The 16,144-nt window shown below is 41.7% G+C and overlaps 1 protein-coding gene across 6 annotated transcripts in view; it reads right to left on the bottom strand.

The window, feature by feature from the left end:
- The window catches only part of STEAP2 (STEAP2 metalloreductase), a 37,347-nt gene continuing 21,203 nt past the window's right edge, over nt 1-16,144 (bottom strand). For 5 of the 6 annotated variants that reach the window (XM_075922406.2, XM_075922407.2, XM_075922405.2 and 2 more), the window contains 4 exons: nt 12,346-12,868; nt 9,496-10,023; nt 5,692-5,856; nt 1-941 (listed from right to left, as the gene is read on the bottom strand). In XM_075922406.2, the coding sequence (XP_075778521.1) occupies nt 657-941; nt 5,692-5,856; nt 9,496-10,023; nt 12,346-12,837 (1,470 nt within the window). In that variant the 5' untranslated portion in view covers nt 12,838-12,868 and the 3' untranslated portion in view covers nt 1-656. Of the gene's footprint in view, nt 4,713-5,691; nt 5,857-9,495; nt 10,024-12,345; nt 12,869-16,144 lie in introns of all 6 variants that reach the window. The other variant, XM_075922409.2, reaches the window with a different exon arrangement.

Raw genomic sequence — 16,144 nt, forward strand, 5'->3', positions numbered from 1 at the left:
TGTCTAATCTGCATCCCTTTTCCGGAGGATTTCCGGAGGTCTAAAACCACATGCAACACTTTTAAATCAGTTTGGTTAAATAGGCACAATTTGACTGTGCAACTGAAAATTTTTATCATATTCAAATCATATTTGGTTCAAATTTCTTGTTGAGATACACAAATAAGTGTAATGTACACATGCAATAAATAATTTCAACCATTAAAAATCTAATCGTAGCTATTTCAAAACATGTTTATTTCATTAAATCATTAAAATCCCTTACTCTATACTCTGAAAAAACTGAAAAAAGGTGGTTTTCATAAAAGAAGCACTCTCTGGAAGTGCTATCAGTCAAAGAAATGCTGTCTGAACATTTGGTTTTAATTAAAAAACTACTATTTTTGTGATACAGTTGTGCAAAGTAGCATTAAAAAATCCTGTTTTCACATTGTTTGCCCTCTTGTAACTTAAAACTGAAGTGATTTTTTTACAGTTTTCTGAAGAAAAATACATTACTTATTCCTTGGCTAAGAGCTTGTACCATTATGCCAAGAAAGTCCATAGCAACTTTTACATGTGAATTATATAAACTCCTCAAAACACAAGTTTTATAACAAACAAACAAAAAAAACACAGTGACAATTTTAGCAATGCTAATGGATGATATTCTACCATCACATCACTGTAATCCTTTCTGGTGAGAGATGTGGAACAGTCCCACCTGTTTCTTCCATAACTTGGCTTTTTTCCCATCCTCTTCTGATTCTTCTCAGTTTCCTGCTTATACATGGAAAAAGTAAAATGATCTTACCTACAATTACAACAGAAGGCAAAACAAGGGCAAGAACAAAGTTTGGTGGTGTATAAAACCTGTAGTATTCTTCTTCAAAGGCTCTTTTCCACCCATAAATTAACACATGGAAAGTACTTATGAGCAGTGCGACATATCCTAGTGTAGACTTTGGAAAAATAACAAAACAGGGAAAAGAAACAAAAGTTAAATTCTGATCCTTCGTTATCAGATAAACATAATATACCACTTCAACATGTCAGCCAGGTTCAACTGTATTTAAAAAAATCTCAAAGTACACATTATCTTAATGTGATGAAAATTAAGGTCTAAATTCTACATTGATTTACATCCCATCCCTCTTGGCTTCCACAGGCGTGGAGGCTTGCTCTACTTTAAAAGGTTAGCAGGTCCTCAAACATGTAAAACATACAAACTACTCAAAATCTAAAATCTGATTTTAAAACATAAAGACAGCTGAGTTTCAGGGGTGAATAAAGAAGTCATTGGAGTTATGTAAGAGTAAAACTGGTACTGTGATATCTGATTCAGTTACCCAGTGTGCTAAATGAGAGAACATGGCTAATTTGCTCAGCCATGAGTATCAAGCAGCGTAGCTATGCAGGAAGCGCCCTGGAAAGAAGCTCCCCAACCCCCATTGCTTTTACAGGGAGAAAGGAGTAAACTGTGACACCCTTAAAGGGTGCTGCTTGCTTCCCCATCACAATGGCACAGTTCTACTGGTCAGACAGTGGAATCAAGACTTGGACTACTCCTCACCTCTCCCCCATCTCTTCCCTGACAATGGGAATACTCAGAGTGCAGGGACTACAATCCAAACCTAATCTTAAATCTGTGGAACTAGGTAAAACAAAAATATCAACAAAGTACAATTATGCAGACTACAAGTAAAAAGCATTAGCCTTCATTCTAGAATATCCCAAAAGACCTTAAAATGACAGCAGTGCTTTTAACTGTAGTCCTTATCAAATGATGGGAAATGCTTCACTACCAAAACTGATGTAATATCTCACTCAGTGGGGAAATATTTAGTGGAAGAATCATCAAAACTGGCTACCAAGATTTTTTTCTCTTGGTAAAAGTAAAAATAGATAGAGACACGCCTAATATCTTTCCTGTCATTAAAGAAAACTACAGCCCAAAGGGTGAAAGGTAAAAAAGATTCAGTGATACAAAAAAGGGAAATATTTTTGTCAGCCTTTTGAGGAAGGTAACAGATTTTTGTAACTAGCAAGCTGTAATTTTCTATGCCTTATTTTTTTCAAGTAAACACGATGGTTTCCAGAGTTGTGTTGGCATTTTTATATGTACTACATCATTTTGTTAAAAAAGAACAAAACAAAAATCCCCAGGACATTGCACAATACAAGCCAGATCCTATCTGGCATAAATTGGCACATGCGGGATCTTGCCTGATATTCCGGAAAGAAATTCAGATGACAAATAAAAACTTGGGCCTGATTCACTGTTTTATTGTTCCAGTTCTATGCTGGTGTGACTCCAATGAAATCAATGTTGTTACACCACTGTAAGCATAGGACAATGCCATGAAGCTGACCACTCATTTATTCAGCAGGATCAGTTATGGATAATACAATATAACAATTATTGGAGAAAATCAGAGATAATGAAATGATTTACAGATGTTTCTCTTTCTTTAAGAAGAGAAAGCTTAGTTTTATTTAAACACCATCAGGAGACTAAGATTTGAGAGGACATTGTTACTGTTTCACCCAAAAAAGAAAAATCTGACAACCAACAACCACATAAGGAGCAGAGTATGGGTTTTTCTTCTGAGTTTATACCTGCCTCTGGAAATTTCCACTACATGCATCTGACGAAGTGGGTCTTTGCCCATGAAAGCTTATGCTCCAACACTTTGGTTAGTCTACAAGGTGCCACAGGACTCCTCGCCGCTTCTTCTGAGTTTACATGCCTCTTTAATCTCCTCTCTTTTGTACCAGAACCCTATCCAGAAAAAGGCTGCTCTTCTTAAAGTCTAGGCTTGTGCATTATTCTGTTTGTTATTTATATAGCACAATAACAAACACATGACTTACTCCTGAAAAGTGTGTCTAATGACTATATGTACATTATCGTGGGGATCAACACTCTGAGACTGATGCATTGGCAGTTGATTTAGCAGGTCTGATGAAGACCTGTCAAAGAGATCACAGATTACTCTCTGGTCAATCCCATTACTCTACTAAGGACAAGAAGAGTAAGGAGCTTCAGGGGGTAGCTGAGTTAGTCTGTTACAGAAAAAAACAACAAATGGTCTGGTAGCACTTTATAGACTAACGAAACATGCAAATGGTATCATGAACACAGCCCACTTCTTCAGATGACCTGAGTTATGAGTTGGGGATATGAAAATTCAAAATAAATAGGAGAGGTGAAGGGGAGGGGGGTGAGAAAGAAAAAGGGAGGATGGTGGGAAACAGAGCATCATTAAGTATCTGGAGAATGGGTACTTAAACCTAAGCAGATAAAAATCAAAGACAATAGATAGATTCCTAAAACAGGAAGGATACCACTCAGGGAGCTGTTAGCACCTTCAGTGGTTATTAAGTAGGTAGAGTCCCCACCAGCCCATATCACGATTGAGTCCATTAGCATGTGAATTGAATTTGTGGATGAACTGGGATTCCAGGGCTTCTCTGTGTATTTGGCTTGTAGAGCTGGTTTGTAACAAGACAGCTACTGACAGGTCTGTCAGATTGTGGTTAGGCAAGCTGAAATGCTCATCAACAGGCTTTTGTATATTTCCTTATGTATATCCATTGATTCTTTCCTGCAGAGACTGTCCAGTTTGTCCAATATATATAGCAGAGGGGCCCTGCAGGCATTTGATGGCATAGATCAAATTAGTGGATGTACAGTCAAATGACCGTTTGATTTTTTGGCTTATGTTGTTTGCACCAGTGATGAATTCGCCATTGTAGATATGTGGGCAGAGTTGGCATCTTTTTTGGTTGCAGGGCTGGATTCCTGGAGGTTTATGATGTGGTTGTGTGGCATGGTTACCAGAAAGAATTTGTTTCAGGTTAGGGGCTTGTCTGTAAGCAAGAATAGGTTTTTCTCCTATGGCCTCTGAGAGAGAGGGATCATTTTCCAAGATGGGTTATAGATTGTGTATAATGCGTTGGAGGGGTCTGAGCTGTGGACTGTAGTTAACAACAAGAGGAGTTCTGCTATTTTCTCTTTTGGGTCTGTCTTGAAGTAGTTCATGTCTGGGTATTTTTTTGGCTCTGTCAATTTGTTTTTTCACTTCCCCAGGTGGGTATTTCAGTTTCAGGAATGCTCTGTAAAGATACTGTAGGTGACTGTCTCTGTCTGTGGGATCGGAGCAAATCCGGTTGCATAGTAGGGCTTGGCTGTATACAGTCGACTGAAAAATGTGTCTGGGATGGAAGCTGGAAGCATGAAGGTAAGTGTAACAGTTGATAGATTTCCGATATAGGGTGGTGGAAATTTGTCCATTATTTAACTGTACTGTAGTGTCCAAGAAATGGATTTCCCTTGTGGACTGGTCCAGGCTGAGGTTGACAGTAAGGTAGAAGTTGTTGAAATCCTTGTGGAAATCTTCAAGAGTATCTTTACCGTGGGTCCATATGATGAAGATGTCATCCATGTAGCATAAGTAAAGTATGGATGTTAGGGGGCGAGAGCTGAAGAAACGTTGTTCAAGGTCATCCATAAAGAGGTTGGCATATTGTGGTGCCATGCGAGTGCCCATGGCTGTGCTGCTGCTTGGAGATAGAAATTGTTTCTGAATTGGAAGTAGTTGTGGGTGAGGACGAAGTCGCAGAGCTCTGTAATCAGGTGTGCAGTGTTGTTATCGGGGATGGTGTTCCTGATGGCCTGTAATCCGTCTTTGTGTGGAATGTTGGTGTAAAGGGCTTTACATCCATGGTTGCTAGGATGGTATTTTCAGGTAGATTATTGATGTTTTGGAATTTCCTCAGGAAGTCAGTGGTATTGCGGAGGTAGCTAGGAGTGCTAGTAGCATAGGGTCTGAGGAGGGAGTCGATATAGCCAGATAATCCTGTGGTAAGTGTGCCAATGCTAGAGATGATGGGCCGTATACACAAACCTGGTAATCCTGGACTGCCCATCATCTCCAGCATTGGCACACTTACCACAGGATTATCTGGTTATATCGAAAATGCCAATGTAATTTTCTTTGGTAAAGTAACCTTTGTAAGGCCAGCGATTATGAAACAAAGAAATAACCCTTAAACGTCATTTTTTAAAGAGTAGGGTTATTTCAAAAGACTTTTTTTTCCCGAAATAACCCCAACTAGACTTCAGGTTTTTTTCAAAATAGGGTATTTCGAAAAAGTTCCTGGATGCCATTATGAAAATGAAGCACAGGAAATTAAAATCAGCGCTTCATTTGCAATTTCGCTCAGCTGCATTTGCATTCCTCTCTCGAAAGAGGAATGCAGTGTAGACATACCCAAAGACAGAGAAAGAATCCCACCACATACAGAAAACTTGATAAATGCACTTAATATTCTGTCACTTCCCTTAAAATGGCTATAATTTACAAAGCCCGAATTATTTAAGTAAAAATGATGTATTACATGTGTGTCCCATTAGAGGAGATATGATTGCTCTCTACAACGTATCAGGACAAATGCAAGGGAGTAAAAGGAGTTATTTAAAGGTAATCACCACTATGCCTGAAAATGGTAGTGGGACAGGAAAACCATTTCCTGCCCAACTCTAAGAGGCTCTCTCTCCATTGAGTAAGAAGATGTAATTTTTAGTCACTTTTCAGAGGAAACCCCTCCTCCCTAATTTTTCATCCTATAACAAACGTAATTCAAAATAATTAAAATGCATTCTTAGTAACAATTCCGTATTAACATAAACAAACAAAGAAGACACACCTGAATAAAACTGAATTCCCTCCAGTTTAAGGCACTATTTACTGAAGGGATGGAAGTAACCGCCAATAAAGAAAGCAAGCCAAGGCTCATTATTCCAAAGGAGATATACATTTCAACTCGCCATACTTCTTCCTCATTCCAAGAATTTTCCACATTTGCATGAACCTGAGAAGAGAACAGAAAAGATGCCTTTTATTTTTCCAGAATATTACATGGAATCTACAAAAGCTCTTGTGATGAGTAACAGCCTCCAGTCTGAGTTTTGTAAGAAAACAGATCTGAAGCCAATATAAAAGTAGCCAACTACAGGCAGTCCCCGGGTTACGTACAAGATAGGGACTGTAGGTTTGTTCTTAAGTTGAATCTGTATGTAAGTCGGAACTGGCGTCCAGATTCAGCCGCTGCTGAAACTGACCAGCGGCTGACTACAGGAAGCCCGAGGCAGAGTTGCTCTGCCCCGGGCTTCCTGGAATCAGCCTCTGATCAGTTTCAACAGGCTGAATCTGGACGCCAGTTCCGATGTACATACAGATTCAACTTAAGAACCCCAGGCGTCCCCAAGTCAGCTGCTGCTGAAACTGATCAGCGGCTGATTCCAGGAAGCCCGTCTGCCTCGGGCTTCCTGGTCTGGGGAGACGTGGAGCAAAGCCGCGGAGCACGCGGGCAGCGGACAGCCCAGATGTGCCGCGGCTGTCCCGCTGCCGGCGTCCTCAGAGGCTTTGCTTCCTGTCTCCCTGGTCTGCTGGTCTCCAGCAGACCAGGGAGACGAGCAGCAACCCCGTTCGTAACTGCAGATCCGACGTAAGTCGGAGCCGCGTAACTCAGGGACTGCCTGTATTTTAGAGATTTCTTCATGTCTTAGAGAAAAAAAACTATCTGTGCCATCACTGCTAGTTCTGGATACATATTAGATTGAAAAATATGTTGAAACAGTGACAAAAATGAGAGGTGATTCTTGACTGATTAGGTGCTGCTTGTTTATAGAAATTACCTGATGAAATCAGAAGAGATTATCCACATTGTTACACAAAATACCTACACTTTTCAGGCATCAGCAATTTATGTTCTACATGATAAAATGGATGGGTCTGCAGTTGTCTTTATTTTGTTTAATTTAAAAAATAAATTATCATCACTTCCTTTTATTGCTTCAACTCCTTGTGCTGATTCTAAAATTACTCTGTCTCTTCTGTTTCTAATGTCGGACATAAGGAAGATGGATGAACTTGGACATCCTCATGACAGGAAAGAAACAATTTACTTCAATTGTCAAGTCACTTGTACACTCAATTAAATCTTACAGATTTCCAATTCCCTGGGGTTTAGCAAATCTGTAATTACCGTAAAATCTCAAGTATAATGCGTACCTACGTATAATGTGCATCTGCCTTTTAAAAGTCAGAATTCTTGAATAAACTAAACTCTTATCTATAATGCGCACCCCCATTATACTCGAGATTTTACAGTATGCATAGGAAGGAAGGGGCTTGTGCCTGTCACGGGGGCCCCTGCCCAGCTGAGCTCACGCACGAGCTGAGCTCGTGCCTGCTGAGGGGGGGGCGCCCTGCCCAGCTGAGCTCACACCTGCTGGGGGAGCCTCCCCTGCCCAGCTGTCCACGTGCCAAAGTTGTGCCTGCCAGGGGGTGTCTCCCCTGCCCAGCTGCAGGCACGCTGAGCTCGTGCCTGCCGGGGGAGTGTCCCCCACTCAGCTGCCAGCACACTGAGCTTGCACCTCCCAGGGGAGCCTTCCCCACCCAGCTGTCTGTGCGCTGAGCTCGTGCCTGCCGGGGGGGTCTTCCCTGCCCAGCTGCTGGCACGCCGAGCTTGTGTCTGCCGGCCCCTCCCCCAGCCCAGCATGTGCCTGGCTCCCCTTCCCCCCGCCCAGCTCGTGCCTGCTGAGGGTGAGTTTAAAACTTTAAAAGAAAACCTCCTATAAATAATGCGCACCCCGATTTTGATGCTAAAAAAAACGGGAAAAAAGTGCGCATTATATTCGAAATTTTACGGTACATGCCAATTCTTGCAATGGGCCACCATTGATACTGACGTGAGATTTTCACATTACTATAGAAGATATGAGAACTTCTTCAAAAGGTACTAGCAAGTCCTTTGACAAGTATGTAAAGCTAAACAATTAGGGTTCCTTACTAAAGTCTGTGTTCATCAGTGGGAGGCGGGACTGCTTTGTACTTCCCCCTTCAGTGCCATGTGAGATACTGCAGGCACTTCCTGCCTAAGTCTTCAGATTTAGCTGCCTGCTTGGGGCAGAGAAATGTCTCTGAACAATCAAGAAGCAAAATAGCCACTCCGGATTCACCTGTGTCTTTAAAGTTCCCATTTATTTTGTTCCATTATTATGGTATGATTTGCCTAGCTAGTGCTTCTTCCTGCATTGACCCTCTTCTCTGCAGATTTCATACGCTGGATAGCTAACCTGCTTTATGAAATGCTAATGTAGAAGCAGAAAACAGACACCTCACTGACAGCTTGGTTAGGAAAAGCAGACCTTTCTGTGTAGGATGATTGTTTTGTCTGGAATTGTTTTGACTTAAAACCAACTGCTGCTCAGAACTCTGAGTCAATGTCTCCTGCCAGTAACTATTGAAAAGCAAGAATTTCCTGTAAACAAAATATTTTTTTAACACTGGCCTGTGAAGTTACGCAGAGTCTTCATTTTTCCTAGTAGGAACACACATTTCCTTAGGATTTTGCTGTGTTAGTGTTGTGTAGTGCTATGGCATGGTATTAAACAGCTGGCACACCTCTGCCCAAAGATATCTGCATTTCAGTGATGCAGTGAGAGATCCTGTGTATAGTTTGTATATTGGTGTGACTACCCTTAAAAGCCTTTTCAGCAACACATATCTATATTTCTGACCAAAACACATGCAATCTGTCTACACAGCAGGGCTTAACTCGAAATAAGTTACGCAAATTGAGCTACGTCAATTGTGTAGCTATTTCAAAATAGCTTATTTTGAAATTGGGAGCATCTATACAGCATGTATTTGGAAATAGAGCACTTTTCCTCCGACTTCCCTTACTCCTCATACAATGAGGGTTACAGGAGTTGGAGTAAGAAGTCTTCCAGCTTGAAAGTATTTTGACATTATTTCGAAATAATTGCCTGCTATGTAGACGCGGACTAAGTTATTTCGAAATAACACTAGTTACTTCAAAATAATGTTGCTGTATAGATGTGCCCTTGGGAACCAGAGAGATGAAAACAACTTGCTAGATCTTTTTAGCTTTCTTCTGAGTTATCATTCAGCTCTTATATCCAAAGATGACAGACACTTACAGTGCTTTTCTAATTTTGCCATTATCCTGCCACCCACCCGGTTAATGTTCATGCCGAGTGGGCATTATTCCCTGTAAGCTGAGTGCTTGGGCAGCCACCAAGGAGAGATTCAAGTGCCACCCAGCTGATTAGCAAAGCGCCCACAACCCGCAGCATATGTTTCTACTGGTGGTGTACATGCCTCAGTGCACATAACAAAATTTATTTCACCCATGGATGGAAAAAATTAGAAGGAACATTGCTGGTGGGTAATAAATGAAGGAAAGAAATGCTGGATTCCTCCTACTGTAGAAACTTGATCGTGGCTGACCCCATCTGAGGCTTGCCACAAGGTAGGGGACTCCTGGTACTTCTTCCCCATAGGCCAATAGGCAGTCACAATGTAGCCCCAAAATATTTCCATTGAAATTGTATTCAAAGATATTGATAAATGTCATATAAATACAATCAGGGAATTCTGACTCACTCTTCTGTCATTAGATAAAAAATGGTACATTCCTTACCTGCTGATAAGCCATATTAAGAAATAAGTATCGTTCTGACCTCCGCATAGGTAAGCAGAGGCTGTAAGCCACGTGCACCGTAGCAAAGAAAAAACTGAGTAGTCCAAGCTGTTTCCTACACTGTAACCAACTTTCCAGCCAGGGAGGAAGTCGCCTATACTTAGTGCCATAATAAAGTTGATAAGCAGCTGCCAGGAGTCCTGATAAATACACCAGAGACAGCAAAGTAATAGCAACAACTGGTAAAGTCTTGTTCACAATCTCAATGGGAATCTTGTAAAAGTCACTCTGCTGGTTTCTCACGTATGGATGTATTATATCTCTGATGAAAGAATAGATGAAGAAAAAAGTAGCCAGACTAACAGCCACCACTACTGGCCCCTTCCACAGTGTGAACAGTCGCAGAGGTAAGTTTTCAATCTCCTTTGAAGAAGACAATGCCCCCAAATCAATGGGAATAAAATTTAGCTGTCGGGCAAGTTCAATAACTTGATGGCGAGCTTGAACATTGTTACCGCATATAAAGACCTGTTGGAAAAATCAAATTGATTATTTGAAGTCACAGAGAAGCCTTTAAAGATAATCAACAATTTCCAGGCTGCCAGGTGGAAGTAACAGTATGAAGATCTAGACTAGCCATCCTCACCAGCACATCAACTGAAACAGAAAAATTAACCTATGAACAACTCAGGCCAAGATCAAAATATGAAAAATGAACACCTTGGTGTTTAATCTAAACAAAAAGACTATGTATCATCTGATTTAATATAAACTGGCTTCAAGATGCCTAGTATTCACAACATTAAAATGACAATAGGGTTAAAATGAACTTTGGGCTAAAGCTAAAATCATGTTAGAAATTAATGAGTCACTTAAAAATACAGAAAGCTTTCCCAATGGCCTAGCACAGGTGCAATAACACACACACACACACACACACACACACACACACACACACACACACACACATACACACCAAAACACCCCAAACAAACAAAAAACCCCACCCCAAAAACAAACAAATAAAAAAACAAATCAAACCAAACCAAAGCAGAAAACTCACATGATCTCAATTTTTTAACTAATCAGACTTTCTATAATAATTTGAGTGTATTTCACAGCTCAGGTTCCTAAAAATGTAGGGATGGATGGCTTAGTAAGATATTAAAGAAAAAAAAATAGAACAAGAACCAAGGCTACTTCATTATATTTTAAAAAGTGTGCTGTTACACAATATAAACAATGAGCTAGATTTTGCTCCTTTGTTACCTACAGTCATATAATTTCTCCATCATGATGACATCTGATCATCTTATTAACCCATTGATGATCGGCTTTGAGTGCAACTTTGACCTACAGCACAGTTCCACTCTGAAAAGTGTCTCTGTAAAAATGATACTACACTGATTCTATATCAATTTACTCAGCTGAAAAATTGATAGATGGTTGTTTTCTAAATTACAGATTCAGAAACTCAATATTGGCTCTTGGTGCTGTGCCAGGTTAGGGTATGTCTACGCTAGCTTGTTAATTCGAGGTGGGTAGGCAAATCAGGCAACCAGAGTTGCAAATGAATCCCGGGATTTAAATATCCTGGGCTTTATTTGCATGTTCCTGTCCGGCCGCCATTTTTAAATCCCCCTTAGTTCAAACGAACTGCCCGTGGCTTCATGCGGCAGTTTAAAGTTAATCTGAACTAAATCCTTAGTTTGGATTAACTGTTACACCTCGTATTACAAGACAATGCCTATGGCTTTTACATCCATGCTGCCATCTTGAAAGTGAATTACTTTAATAGAATCATAGAACACTAGAACTGGAAGGGACCGCGAGTGGTCATCGAGTCCAGTCTTTTGCCCTCACAGCAGGACCAAGCACTGTCTAGATCATCCCTGACAGGTGTCTGTCTAACCTGCTCTTAAATATCTCTAGTGATGGAGATTCCACAACCCCCCTCGGCAATTTATTCCAGTGTTTAGCCAGCCTGATAGGAAGGAAGTTTTTCCTGATGTCCAATCTAAACCTCTCTTGCTGCAATTTAAGCTCGTTGCTTATTGTCCTATCCTCAGAGGCCAAAGAGAACAATTTTTCTCTCTCTTCCTTATAACACCCTTTTAGATACTTGAAAGCTGCTATCATGTCCCCTCTCAGTCTTCTCTTTTCTAAACTAAACAAGCCCAGTTCTTTCAGTCTTCCCTCATAGGTCATGTTTTCTAGACCTTTTGTTTAATTTTAAACTAGCACTTGGCTCAGCATTGCTTGGGTCCTTAGGAGGGGGATCTGGGCAGGGGGCTGGAGGTATGGGGGATGCAGGAGTCAGGGCTGGAGAGTGAAAAGGGGCTCCGAGCAGGACTGGAGCAGTGGGGACCACACTGTCCATGTGGCAGCTACACAGGGCTGGCTAGGGTGGCGGGGGCTATGCTGCCAGGGTGGTGGGTCTCTGGGATGAGCTGGGGCAGTGAGGGCATGGTTATGATAAAAGTTATGATAAAAGGAAGCTGCATACCAAATGTGGTGGTCCTAGCTCTTACTGTTTAGGAGGATTTATTGAACAGACTCGCAGACAAATGGACAGACACACAATCTTTCTCAACGTACAGCAGATTAGATCATCCACTTACTTCCCATGATTTCTGTTCAACAGTTGATACTATCACTAACACCTAAAACAAAGAATTACAGGAAATGTGTCTTCTTGCATTGTTTAGATGTCAAGAAATTTTTTTTGAAAATAATGTTTTTGGGAAAACACAGTGTTGGTTCTGACAGCTGACACCAGGGAGGAGTTATTACAGTTACTGTAGTTTTCATCCTGCACATACACTAAATATAATCAAACACAAAACATACCTGTCTGCTCGCATCCTTTGGTCCTAACTGCAGTGCCCAAGCTGAGATGACATTAAATCCTTTTACAACCAGAGATTCTGGGAATAGGGAGGCCAAATACTCTGCATTGGATTCTGGATACTGATCCACTCTCATATTGTTGCTCACATCTACAAGGATTTTACCTACAAGTAAATGCTTGAGGTCCCACAAAGAGGCATAATGTTCTCTGTGTATGGCAACAAAAATGATGTTAGTTTTTGCTACAGCATCTTCATGGTGAGTAACATCAACCACGTGTGGGAAGAACTCAGAAGCAAATTTAGGGTTTCTGCTTCCTATGACTACATGATACCCACATTTTACAAGCCTAATGGTCAAGGACTTGGCAAAGTCTCCGCTTCCGATAATGCCAATTGTGATCTTACTGGCATCCTTGATACCATTAATACCATTTGGTAAAAAGGTTTCATTGAGATTCTTAGGACTTCCCATCATAGAGATTGATTCCATATTTCCAAAACACCAAGCTTACAATGATTTCCTTTAAGAGAAAACAACAACAAAAAAATGCAGCATTACACATTTTTACAAGACACTAGAATCAACAAAACATATTTTAAAGCAAATGTGGCAGGTGTAACTTAACCTATTTACTCTGCTTTATAAAGTATTCACTAATCACTTTTATTCTTTATATTGACAGTGACACAAACTGAGATACAAAATGTTTCAAGCACGTAAGCAATATCACTGCAGACATAAATAACAATGGAAGAAAAATAAAAGAATTGTAAAAGAACAGGCATGAAGGTTATTATGTAATTTCAAAAGTATTTTAAATAAGATACAGTGTCAATGCAGAAGAGATATCTGAATGGTGTCCCAGATGGAAAAAAATGTTGGGGACAAGGCTTTCGGGCTAACAGCTATGAGATTAGTGGAGAGCATGAGGAGGTCCTGAACTCAATTAATTTTTGGTTTTTGGAAAATAAAATGAAAATGTACATGCTTCATGTAAATCATTGCTATGGGGTGGGGCTGTGCATGAGGGGTTCAGTATGCAGGCTGCCCTGGGGAGAAAGGACTAGCTCAGCCCTCTCTCTTCACAGCACCTTGAGGTCAGGTGAGAATTGCATCATCAGCGGGCATAGCTAGGAGATGGGTGCATACCCCCTGTCTGGGGGAGTTTCAGGTTAGGCTGGGTGGGAGCCACAGAAGGACCACCTGTCCCCCAACAGTGGCAGCTCTGGGATAGTTCTGGGTTAGGTCCCGTGGCTGGGGGAAAGGTGCTCCTTCCTCTGGCCCCAGCATGGAGCAGATGTGGCACCTCCTTCTCTGGCCCCAGCACAGAGCTACCACAACTGGGTGGTGGGGAGAGGCACAGCCCCCCAGCAGCTCAGAATGGAGCTGCTCTGGCAGCTCTGTGCTGCAGCCAATGGGCAGAGGTGGCACTTTGAATGCCTGACCAGAACCTCTGCCCTTCCCGAGTCCTTTTTCAACATTCATTCAGTTATGTCAATTTGGAGGGCTGCACTTGATTTGGTGATTCTGTCTGTTTTCTGTTTGGTTTTATCACAAAGAATCCCATTCCAGGCACATTCCATTTTCCTGGCACAACCAAACACTTCTGTTGCTTTAATTTATGATAAGAGGAAGCTGTATATTTAATTTGGTGTTCCATGCTCTTACCATTTAGGAGGAGTTTTTTAATAAACAGATGGACAGATGGACAGACAAACTCTCTCAGATATATAGTAGATAGTAACTGAAATAGTAAGTTCATATTACAGTGGGGCTACGTCTACACTGGCCCCTTTTCCGGAAGGGGCATGTTAATTTCAGCTATTGTAATAGGGAAATCCGCGGGGGATTTAAATATCCCCCGCGGCATTTAAATAAAAATGTCCGCCGCTTTTTTCCGGCTTTTAGAAAAGCCGGAAAAGAGCGTCTACACTGGCCCCGATCCTCTGGAAAAAGTGCCCTTTTCCGGAGGATCTTATTCCTACTTCAAAGCTTTGAAGGAATAAGATCCTCCGGAAAAGGGCACTTTTTCCGGAGGATCGGGGCCAGTGTAGACGCTCTTTTCCGGCTTTTCTAAAAGCCGGAAAAAAGCGGCGGACATTTTTATTTAAATGCCGCGGGGGATATTTAAATCCCCCGCGGATTTCCCTATTACGATAGCTGAAATTAACATGCCCCTTCCGGAAAAGGGGCCAGTGTAGACGTAGCCTGGCTCTTTTTGGTAATGGTGATTGCTCATTTGACTCCTGAACCCACTGAGGTCTGAGTATTACTGGCTTAGACAATGTCCAAACATCCCTTTCTTCCTATCCATTACAGATTTAAAGAAACAGTACACGTTATCACTTTCTCCCCCATATGAGCAATCTTTAGCAAGAATATTCAACAGCAAATAATATACTTTCAGATAAAACACCAACTTCTCTACTTATCCACATTTGATAATCTTTTGAAGTTGAAAAGGGTATTAGCTAGTTCAATTAATTTGAAATATATTTCAAAGGTGGGAATTCCTGTTAAATACAACACTATTCAAAAAATTATTTCCATTCTCTATGGCTCAAGTGCAAGTACCATTTTGCTATGAGGGTCACATGGCATTTACACTTGGCTTAGAACAAGCTCAACACGTCTACAGTTTCTTCTGTACTTAATGCCTCGATCTTTCTAAACTATAGAATCTTAGAGTGAAATTACATCAGTGAAAAAAATGAGCATTGTCCAACATTTTTCTTCATCCAGTTTTTTCAGGGCTGATTCTAGAATTTAAGCAGGGGGTAACTCTGGGCTGCTTTTCAATAGTTAAAGAAAAAAGCGCGAGTTCTCTTAGCTTTGACATCTCCTGGGGTACGTCTACACTACAGCGCTAGTTCGAACTAACTTAGTTCGAATTAGTTAATTCGAACTAAGCTAGTTCGAACTAACGCATCTAGAACTAAAAACTAGTTCGAACTAGCGTTTTGCTAGTTCGAACTAGTAAGTCCACATTGAGTGGACTCTGAACAGGGCTTAAGGATGGCCGGAAGCAGTGCCGGCAGGGCATAAAAGGAGGACTTAGAGCATGGAGATGCTGTCTCAGGCTAGCCGAGGGCTGCGCTTAAAGGGTCCCGACCCCCACCCCGGACACACAGTTCTAAGGGGTGCCCCGCTTGCAAAGAAGTTCTGGCTTGGAGTGCCCTGAGTGCCCACACTGGGCACATCACACCACTCGGCCATCAGCCCGGCTGCACTTGCCGCAGGCTGCCATCTAGGGAGAGGGAGTAATTGGGGGCTGCAGGAGAGCTTCCACCCCCAGAAGCCCGCAGAGCCAGCCCAGTCCTCCCCATCGGGGGCTCGTACCCCATTCCTCCCTCACCTCCTTCCACTTACCCTTCCCTAGCCCCCCTTCTTATTGATGTACAAAATAAAGATAACGTTTCTTCCAACATTGACTCTGTCTTTATTGAACAAAACTGGGGGAGACTGGGAAAAGGAGGTGGGAGAGGGGAAGAGAAAGGCTGGGAGAGGGGAGGGCAACTAACATGATCAGGGGTTGGGAACAGGTCCCAGATGAAGAAAGGCTACAGAGACTGGGACTGTTCAGCTTAGAAAAGAGGAGACGGAGGGGGGACAGGATAGAGGTCTCTAAAAGCAGGGGTTGGGTGGAGAGGGTGCATTCAGAAAAGTTCTTCCTGAGTTCCCATAAAGAAGGACTAGAGGACACCAAAGGAAAGGAATGGGTAGCAGGCTTGAAACTAGTAAGAGAAAGTTGTTCTTGACAAAGCAAATAGTTAACCTGTGGAACTCCTTGCTGCAG

The sequence above is a fragment of the Pelodiscus sinensis genome, chromosome 2 (assembly GCF_052426305.1).
Source record: "Pelodiscus sinensis isolate ZL-2025 chromosome 2, ASM5242630v1, whole genome shotgun sequence".
NCBI classification, from domain to species: domain Eukaryota; kingdom Metazoa; phylum Chordata; order Testudines; family Trionychidae; genus Pelodiscus; species Pelodiscus sinensis.